This window comes from Molothrus aeneus, chromosome 3 (genome assembly GCF_037042795.1).
Source record: "Molothrus aeneus isolate 106 chromosome 3, BPBGC_Maene_1.0, whole genome shotgun sequence".
Classification (NCBI taxonomy): Eukaryota; Metazoa; Chordata; class Aves; order Passeriformes; family Icteridae; genus Molothrus; species Molothrus aeneus.
The window spans coordinates 109266776-109277400 of record NC_089648.1 but is presented as its reverse complement, the minus strand read 5'-3'; the positions used below and the strand labels follow the sequence as shown (position 1 = coordinate 109277400).

At 41.4% G+C, this 10625-nt stretch overlaps 1 protein-coding gene across 1 annotated transcript in view; it reads left to right on the top strand.

The window, feature by feature from the left end:
- Window positions 1-10398, top strand: part of PKHD1 (PKHD1 ciliary IPT domain containing fibrocystin/polyductin) — a 235758-nt gene extending 225360 nt beyond the window's left edge. Inside the window, exons 62-65 of the mRNA XM_066545943.1 lie at window positions 853-960; window positions 4629-4784; window positions 5357-5491; window positions 10043-10398. Coding sequence (XP_066402040.1) covers window positions 853-960; window positions 4629-4784; window positions 5357-5491; window positions 10043-10398 — 755 coding nt within the window. The remainder of the gene's footprint in view (window positions 1-852; window positions 961-4628; window positions 4785-5356; window positions 5492-10042) is intronic.
- Window positions 10399-10625: the final 227 nt, after the last annotated feature.

Below are 10625 nucleotides of genomic sequence, written 5' to 3'. Positions count from 1 at the left end.
GGTGCTCAAAGATACACACAATAAAATGGGGATCCAGTTGCAAAGTAAATTATAACTTTTTAAAAGACCCTACAGAAATAACAATCATGGCAAGGGCAAATGTTGAGTAAGAATGGATTCCCTGATAGATCACAACAAGAGGTAATGTCATGGAGAAATTCTGTTTTCTGGGTTTCATTTTAATGCTCCCCATGGAGTTTTTCCTGCCAGATTTCCAGCTGGCAGTGTCTCTTGTACTGTCTCAGGGCAGTCACCACAGACATTTTCCGTGACCAAATACCTTTCAAAGCATCTGACAGAGCTGGAGAAAAATTCCAAGAGATTTAACAATAGGACAGGAGGGAATATGCCCGAAAGAGAAGGTGAAACAAGTCAGAAAAGAATTGAAGATTCAGCTTGTTCCTTAGTTGCAGGGGTTGACTCCTTGAGACCATCCCCTTGGGACACTCATTATCACTCTCCTAACCTTGGTGAAGTACTTAGTCACACAAGATATGAGTTAAATTTAAAAATGGACATTTGGAATTTCCTGGTGCATCTCTATAACTCCTGTTACCTTTGTTTGATCCCTTTAACTGCTGCATTCACATTACACCCCCATAACACACAGAAAATGCCATTTCACAATGAGCTCAAAGAATAAACATTTAGAAGCTGAAGCCCTCCAATCCCTCTGAAATTTGTTTTCTGAGCATCTCTGCTTGAAATTTTCTGGAGTTAGACACAATGTTTATGATTAAGATGGATTTAGGCTTTCTGAAGTACCTTAAAGTCATGAGGACTCCCTGAGTTCCTTAAGTGGCACTTACCTGGTTGCTGTTAATTGCAATATGATTTTTTCTGATTCTCCAGGGCTCACCCAAGTGCAAGTCATAGAGGGATGTGCAACCTTTTCCAATCTGGCTGTCTCCAGCTCAGGAACAAACTGGAGACTTGTGTTCACAGTCACATCACCTCCAGGTAAACCCTGTATTCTGTGTATTCTTTGATTTGGTAAAATCAAAGCCCTACAGGTGACCTGAATTTATTAAAGAAAGGAGTTAAACTTTGTTTGAATGGGTGGAGCTATGCCAAACCTCTAAATAGCCTGAGTTCTGTTCCACATCCAATTTGGCATTCCCCAGGCAGCAGGAGAGCTGGGTGATTCCTCTGCTATTCATGCAAGAACTCCCAAATCGAATGAACAAGTACAGAGAAGCATTGTCAGAAAAAGGTGCCTCTTTCTCCCTGGGTTCCTTTGCATGTATCCTAAGAAATCAGAAACTTAAAACCAGTTAAGTTGCCTGAGCAAACTTTTTCCTGTAAATTGCTACCTCTCATTCCCTCTTTTTTTCTCTGTTTATATTCAGAAATTTTCCATCTGTGCTCCTGGCTATTTTCATAGTGCCTTTTCCTGTCTGCTTGCACCTGGTCACCTTTATAGGTGGTTATGCACATTCAGAGCATGACTCCAGGACTGGGCTCCGAGAGCTTGTGGAGATGATGTTTTCACCTTCAGAGGCCCCTGAGCATCTCAGTAAAGAGGAGGCAGGTGTGCTTATGCCTTCTTGGAAATGCCACCTGAGGGGGACACTGGAGACAAGGCACCCTGTGAAGTCTGCCTTGGAAAATCCTCAAGATGTCTGCACAAGAGAAACACCTCTCCAACTGTTTGGGGGCCTGAAATGATCTCTAAATCTGTTTCTGAAGGTATAGAGGGGTCAAAGTGCTGGTTTCTTGTCTCAGGATGACCGCTGAGGCAAGAATACGGAGAAGCAGGAACAGGTCTGGCACGCAGTCCAAGGACATATTAAGATATAGATGTTGTAAGACCATGTGTAAAGTCTCTATTATGGTATTGCATGCATGCATGCATGCATCCATCCATCTCTCTTTATATATAGATATATATGCATGGATATCTTTCCAGATAAAAACCATTGTAGAAGATATATTATCTATCTATCTATCTATCTATCTATCTATCTATCTATCTATCTATCCATCTATCTATCTATCTATCTATCCATCTATCTATCATCTATCTATCTATCTTATCTGTCTCTCATGTCTTGCCTCATCCAGAAAAAAAACAGAGGGAACAAGTACATCTGACTGGTGAAGTGTCCAAGTGGAAGTGGGTAATGAAAAAATCTGATGGAAAAAAAAATAGAAGTTTGCAAATATTTAGGGTGCCACAAGTGGCTCATCCAAATCCAGTGCTTCCCATGGCTTGGCAAAGGGAGAATTGGGGTGAATCGAACACTTAGAAGTGGGCCTTCCAAGGGGAGGATTTTTGTGTATTTTGAGCTGCTAAACACATGCAGCTCCCACTACCTTCTAATCAGCGAGAGCAGATGAAAGTCAGCACCTCACAAGATCTGAATCTTTAGGCTGGAAGCACAGCTTAATGAAATGTGTTTAGAAACCTGTTCCAGGGAAATCCCAAAATCTTTTTTCTGAACAAAGGTCAAACAGAGACCCCTTCTCTGAAATATTTAGCCAGTCAGAGAGTTACTAAGGTTTAATTAAAAAATCACAGAATGGTTTGGATTGGAAGGGATCTTCAAGATAATTGAATTTCAATTCCCCTGTGTTGGGAAGGGACAATTTTCCATAGACCAGGATGCTCAGAGCTCCATCCAGGCTGACCTTCAACACTTCCAGAGATGGGGCAGCCACAGCTTCTCTGGGCAACCTGTGCCTGTGCTTAATACCTAATTTAAATTGCCCTCTTTCATCTTAAAGCCATTCCTCCCCATGGAGGATGTTTAGAGGTACAATGCGTACAGGCAGCTGATGCACCTGTGCAGGTATCACCTGTGTAAATCAGATTATTCCACACTTTTAATGTGCATTGCAAAAGTACACACCAAAGGCACAAACCCTTTTTCTCCTTGTAATTGGGAGCCATGCTGGAGACAGCAAAAAGGTTTTTGCACTTCTAGATTCTTACTGAAGAGGTTCACTTTAAGGAATTAAACAATCAAATAGTAGATGTTTGTGATACATCTTCATGAACCAGTTGCTCTGTGCACCTAGCCTGGCATAATTCACTGTTTGGAGACAGCTCAGGAGGTGCAGCTGATGTCAAATGCAATAATCCCAAATGTTTTAGTGGTAGCTCCTGGGGAGAGCAGACTATTCATAGCCCTACTGCATCATCCTGCTCCTTGTTTTACAGTAATATTCCCTTCACTGATATGGATCCCAATGGGTTTGATACATCCACTTTCCATTTAAACCAACAGCATCCTACTCACAAACTATTAGAGTAGTGCAAAACACCTTTAAACACCTGTCTGTGTTGAGTCCTTGATACCTGAGAGATTTCTTTTCTCAGCTGAAGTTCATATGTGTTTGTACCTGCAGGCAGATTTCTCCCAATTGGAACATGCTTCCCCTTGCTCTGATGCAGCTCAGCTTCGTTCAGGTGGACAACACTGACACAAATCTAATTAGTTTCTACTAAAAGTACCTACAGCTACTTACCCTGGTCTCCAAGCCTCTATCTTACAGCATTTCTGATTTTTTTAAATGAATTTATGAAAAAAAAGGCTTTTAGATTTTTATTAAAAGCATAACTCAAATAAAAGAAATATCCACCCATCAAAATGTTTAGAATTGTGGGGTTAGGATCAATAATGAGTCGGGTAGCAAGACACATAATGAGTTGATGTGTTAATCCACATCCTTCAAGGTGGTCTACAGACAGTACCAGGGCCAGTTTTCCTAAACTCCTGTCCTTGCCCAGCACATCTGCATTCAGAACTTGTTTTGGAAATAATTTAGGGAACCAAAACCTCTCTCTATTTCAAAAGGGTAGTACTAATCCTCTTCTAGTCCTTGCAACTCAGATCTGAGACCCAATGAACTCTTGAACACAGAGACTATGAGCAGTCCCTGGCTTGATTCTGCCATTTAGAGAAAACTTTAGAATTTCTGGGTGCAGAGCATTACCCAGAGCTTCTGTCTTTCAAGAGACTAAATATTTACTGTGTAACAGCAGGGACACTGACATTTTTTATTTATAATGCTGATTATCAATGTGGTGGAAAATATTAACAAGTTAACATTTTATTATAAAATATTAACAACTTCACTGAGAGTTTTCTGCATTATAGATTTAACCTTCATGCTGGGGAATATTTCTGGGTTCCCCCTAACTTCTATTGATATGATTCAGGTATAGCCTGTACAAAAAAAAAAATCAGTATTAAAAACTGCCTTATCACAACCAGTTTCTGTTGCAGAAAATGTGCATGTTTCCTGTAGGGGCCTGATCCGTCTGGCCTCAAAAGCAGATGCATTGTGAAAGTATTTTGTGAGGTTTGTGTCAGTTAGACAAATTTATAGAAGAAATATTAAGTACTGTTGAATGCAAAGAAGCTGTTTATGCTTTGGAAAGCACTGAAAGCTTGAAGCTTAGCTTGTAGAAAAATTGTTACACGTTTGGGTTGTGCCGGTACTTAGTCCTAAATAATTATTGTCCATTAATGTTGGATCTGTCTGGGGATAGATGGATTTATGGTTTGTCCCTGAATGCATCTTTACCAATGGCATCCCTGTTAAAGAGCTATAGGGTGGTGTTTTAGCAGTGAAATTGCTGTCCTTGCTTTTGTAATAAGCTGACTGCTTTAAATTCTCAGGGGCGAAGTTCACTGTGCTGTCCCAGCCATTTGCCACCTTCCCTGTGCCCATGAGAGCCAGGGCCAGCATGATCCTCGTTGTCATACTGGGTTCAGCAGCATCTGCATTCACCATTATTCTTTCATTCTGCTGGTTCAGGAAGAACAAAAGCCACAGTAAGTTGGAAATATCCACAAAAATTTATACTTGCAGACTCCTTCTTTTATTTAACAAATCCCCAGAGTGGCCACAATGGGTTTCAGACAATAGAACTCAGAAAAAGCTCTGGGATGTTCAGTAATTAGGATATAGTTTGTAGTGTATGCAGAGACAAGATTTGAGCTTCAATAATCAGTGTGGTTCCCTTCTAATTCAGAAAATTTTATGATTCTGTGATAGTTCAAGGTTATACAGATTTATGCCTACAAAAGGTGTCTGAGTCCAGGCAGATATTACAAAAAGTTTCTTCTTGGAAAGGACTGTTAAGCACTGGAACAGGCTGCCCAGGGCAGTGGTGGAGTCACCATCCCTGCAAGTGTTCAAAGGTGTGTGGACACAGCATTTGGTGCCATATATATATATATATATATATATATAGATATAGATATAGATATAGATATAGATATATAGATATATCCAAGCAATATTCTACTTTATATTCGACAATATGTTCAATTTTTGCTTGAATTAATAAATTCTGCTGAGCAGAGATGCACTGGGGGTGATGTGATTGTGTGTTTCATTGCAGAAACGAGGACTGAACGGCCTCATCTCCCACCGCACAGGACCAAGAGACCTAATGAACAAGCACAGCCTCCTGCAGCTCCCACCAAGCCTTGCTTCAATCAAGGACCCAATAAAAGTGGAGTGGCTGTAGCAGGAGGTGAGACTGCAATTCATAAATGATTGGACACCAAAAGAGTCAGTTTATGTCTCTTAACATGTTCAGATGTTCCCTGGGAAGTGATGGAGTCGCCATCACTGCAAGTGTTCAAAAAGTGTGTGGGATGTGGCAGCTGGGGAGAGGTTTAATACAGTGGTGCTGCCTTGGTGGTTGGATGCAATGATCTAAGAGGGTTTTTTTCAACTTTTAATGATTCTATGATTTTATAGGTTTGTATAGGACCAATGGCACATTCTCAAAAGGTCTATCTCTTTATTGCCTCCTCCTTTTCTTCCCTGATTTTTTTCTGTTTGTCATTTCATCTCCTTTAATACAGATGGAGTGAATTCCTAGCTACACTGAAGGCAGCAGCATAATCCCCCTTATGCTCATGCTGTGAGGGGTGTCCTGTGCAGGGACAGGGCCTGGATTTCAGTGATCCTTTTGGGTTCCTTCCCCACAATCCAGGATATTCTATGATTCAATGAGCCCATGATTTCTCCAGGTGTTTTTGGAGGAGGGCAGGGTATGCTGGTGTCCCCGCATGCCTGGAGGAGCCGGGCTCCTCCCTGCCCACTTTTCCAGATGCTGCAGGTGGACCAAAAGCTCTGGGCAGGTTCGCAGGCTGTGAAGGACTGTGAGTTACACTGGAGGTAAGAAACCCACCCAGAGCTCATTTGCACCATCCTGTGAGTCCAACCAAAGCAGCTCCACTCCCACCCACCCCACCCTGTGTTTCGCTTTACTTCCCAGGGTCCTGCCACGAACAACCCTTCCCCGCACACCTCCTCGAGTCTTGTCCTTTCATCATCTTCTGATCAAACCTGACTCCTTCTGAGGTCACAGAAAAGCAGACAGCCCCGGGGGCATGTGGCTGGCAGCACAAAGCACCGGCTTCCCTTTCTGCAAGTGTGAAATGTTCTTACAGTAGTTGAGGGCTTTTTTTTTTTTTATCTCACCTGCCAACAGCACAGGTCTAAGGGCATTCGGGTAACCCCAATGAACCCCCCATTTGCTCTGTTTTGGGAATTTCTTTTTCCTCCTCCTTACCAAAGCCTGTGGATTACATAAGAGGCAGGAAGAGGCGAGCTGGAGTTTTATCTCCTTTTAATTAGTGTCTATCACAAAAGCAGAGGGAGAGAGAGAAGGAGAGAGGAAATTCTGCAGTTTATGTGTTTTGATATTTGCCATACTCTTCCAAAACACAGCATTCAGCTGTGTGCCTTAGGACACATATCTGCTATAAATTCATTTTTTATCTAATTTGTCTGAGATCTAAGCTTCCTGTGGAGGTCTGAGATCAAAGGATCTGATTCTGTCTGATGTTGGCTCTGACACATAATGCGTGCTGACTTAGTTCTGTCTATAAACTCGCAGTGGGAGGCTGCCACTCTCCCTTGGCACCTTTACATAGTGAACTTTCATTTTGGCTGGGGAGGCTGACAGGTACAGCATTGATTGGAGCCGTCGTGTAAATAATTCATGGGAAGAATTTTTTTTTGTCAGAAAAAGGCAATCCAGCCACTTAGAGTCTTTTAGGAATAGTTGCAAGACAAAAAAGATTCCCCAATATGTTCAAATCTAAACAAGGATAACAATATCTTAAGTGAATTTAATACATATGACTTGGAAACATCTAATGTTTGATTCCCCCCTATTTAAAGAGCTGTTGGTTTTGGAGAGAGAGAGAAGAAATCAAAGCTGCACTCTTTTTGTTTAGTTTCTGCTTTGTAGCTCTTCCCCTCATAAGAAATGCTGCTTTTCTAACACAATTAAGTGTTCAGGGCCTTTAGTTGTTAATCACCACAGTAAGACTTGCAAAACAGAGATTTTCTCTTTGGTGGGTGCTTCTAGAGTGCAAAGTCCAATGGATCAAGGGTCCTGGATGTTGTACCAAAAGGAGCAGCTGAGGATGAAGATGAGGGAGAAACCAATATTCACAGTTATGCAGTACAGCAGGGAGAAGGAATCAAGATATTGCCTTGCCCAGCCTTGGTCTAACAAGAAAAATCTCCTTAGCTTCTTGCAATTATCTCTCTCTTGAATTGAAGAACTTTTGATGGACTAAGGCACTGTTAACAGAACACACCTGGAGGTGCAAGAACATATTGTTGCTTTTTGCTTTTTGCAATTTATTCTGGTGGTTCAACAGTGCTTGTATCCTCCTACAACTTACATTTCCAGCTTCAATCTTCTGTATTCCTCTGAACCTTTTCAGAATGGTACCTGACTGATTCTTATTCTGAACTCGTTGGATGTCTTCAGCTAGAAATCACTGTGTGTTCCTGAAAATGTAATCCCAGTCCGCAAATTGGGTCTCCCCTTGTGGCTCCTGCCTTTCTCACATCAGCTCCTCCTTCTTCCTTTCTACCAGTTTGCCATTATCCCTTTGTTTCAGAAAATTTAATCAGAATCAATTCCAGTTTAAATTCCAAATCACCAGTGGAAACACTGAATATCTTCCATTTCAGTGGTAGAGTCTGGTACTGCCACACATCCCTGAGAATTATTTCCCATATATAATTTCTGCCTGAACTCTGTTAGCTGGTACTTAATCCAGTTAATCATATGCTTTCATGATATTAAATAGTTTGTATTTAATGTTTAAAAATCAGGAATCTCAAGGCAGTACTTCATCCTTGAAACTGCTTCTATCCAGAAAACTTGTAGCCTCCTCCACTGATTAAAACTTGCTTGAAAAACCTTTTTTCCACTGTTGATAATGGCACCTTTGAAGATGAGAGAGTCAATAAATCTCCAGAACTAATACGAAGCTTTGGTATAAGAGATCATGACCTTATTATCTTGTTTATGTGTCTAAAGAGGAAAATTGAACCTGGTGATGTAATTTGTACCTTAAATCAGCCGACTACCTAAAGTTAAAGCCAGCTTAAGAAGGAAAAGTGCTAAACATAACAATATGTCTGACTGCTGAAATTTTGGAAGCAAGTTTCTGGTGGGTTTCCAAGAGGTACAACCCTGGAATTTAAATTTATGAGTGTACAAGTTGAAAAAAACAGCAACACCCTTTAACAGAGCCCAAGCATGAAGTTACTGCCAGAGCTGTCAGAGTTCAGGTTGGTCAGGGAGTGTCTGCACAAACTTTCTGAAATATAATTTAATTTTTGGTGTTTTTGTGAGAAGCAGGGGTGGTACTCAATGACCCTTTATGGGTCCCTTCCAATTTGAGATATTTTGTGATTCAGCAAATAGAGTTCCAATTAATGAATTACAGGAAATGCAGAAGAAAATTAATCTGAGAAAAGGTCAGAGCATTCAGCCTGAATGAGACTGAATGTCACAGGCTGTTAAGGGTTAAACTGAAAGAATAAACCTTAAATATCAGAAGTGGTAATTACACATTTTCTGGCATTATTTGTGATAAGGACCTACAATGTGTGATAACAAATGGACTAAAAAATCTGATTTTGTCCACTCACACATGACACATTGACCAGGACTAGTTCTGGATTTGGAATGGATATTAAGGGTTTGGGTGTAGGCTGATGGCATTTTTTTTTCATGGGGAGTAGGAGAGGATTGCAAGAAAATTATAAATGTTTTTAGCATCCACATGAAGCTACAAATTAGGCTGCCAATCATGGCACACTCTGTCAGCCCAGAAATTATCTGCTATGTCACTACAAGTGACCCTGCCTCTGTTATTGACAACCATTTGATAGATAAGGATGTAAATGTTTCCACATGAAAAATGTGTAGTGAATATTTACCTTTTCCTTCATTTTTTCTATGTAATTTTTAAAAAACATCATTGCAGGTTACAGGCTCTGCCTTGAGTAGGACTCAAATGTCAGAAATACAAAGTTCTACTCTAAGTTACAGCCTATTTCAGAAAGGGATGATGCATTTTATGGATGTGTAGTATTAAAATATTATCAGTCTTAGCAATACATAGCTTACTAAGAAACTGTATTCTATACAATTGATTATTAAACATTTATTAAAAATTTTCTAAATGTTGGAGATGCTCTAGCAGCTGTTAGTGTATCAATAAGCACAAACCAGCTGAGTTTGTTGTTTTTTATTTATTTGTGGAAATAATTAATGGTTATTTGGCTTTGCCAATTTATTTTTGTCAAGCTGAAATGTATGGCCACTGAAACTATTTCTGTAACAGTAACTGCTTTTTAATTAATCATAGAATCATGGAATGGTTTGGGTTGGAAGGGACTTGAATTATCACCTACTTCCTCCCACCCTGGGCAGGCACACCTTCCACTCTGCCAGGTTGTTCCAAGCCCATCCAAAATTTCCAGGGATGGGGCAGCCACAGCTTCCCTGGGCAACCTGTGTCAGTGGCTTACCACCCTCACAGGGAAGATTTTTTTTCCTAATGTCTAACCTGAATCTCTCCTGTTCAATTTAAAACTCTTCCCCCTTGTCCTATCATTGTCCGCCCATGTAAAATGGAGGGAAAAAAAATAAAATTTATTGATGTCTTTAACACACAATAAAGGCATAAAAGGACAATATACATGAAGGTGGGGGTCTCATAATCATTGTGAGAAACAAACGTGTCTTTTTTCGTAGATATGGAAGGAAGTGGAACAGTGGGAGCTGCCACAGGACATGCAGAGGAGCTGAACCTGCATCCCTATGAAGCCAAGTCAGCAAGAAAGCCAAGCACTATCCAGCCCAAGACAAGGGACAGACACACCTTGCCCTCAGCCAGGAAAAGTGCCAGTCACCAACAGCCCCATGGAGCAAGAGCTCCTGGTGCCTCTGAGGAGCTTCAGCAGCCAGCTTCAGTCCCAGGGTGCTCCAGCCAGGAGGAAATGCCCCAACCTTCAGCTGGGTACAGCCAGGAAGGAGAGAGGCCCAACAGGATGCCCCAAACCCAGAATGATGTCAGAGAATGTGTGGCCATGGTGGCAGCAGAGGGGTGAGGCAGGGATGGGAGGGGGTGAACCACTGTGGTCACTTTGGGGATGAGCCTTTTGCCTCTGTGCTCAGAGAAAACCCCAAAGGTATTGGAATGGGCGACCACGTGGCCATGAGGGCAGATGAGACTGCAGCCAACTGTGAGGTTCTTTGATGCTGACCTTTTTTGGCTTCCAAAATGGGCTGGGTGCCTCCAAACTGCTCTTTGAGAACAGCTCTCCTGACTCCTCCA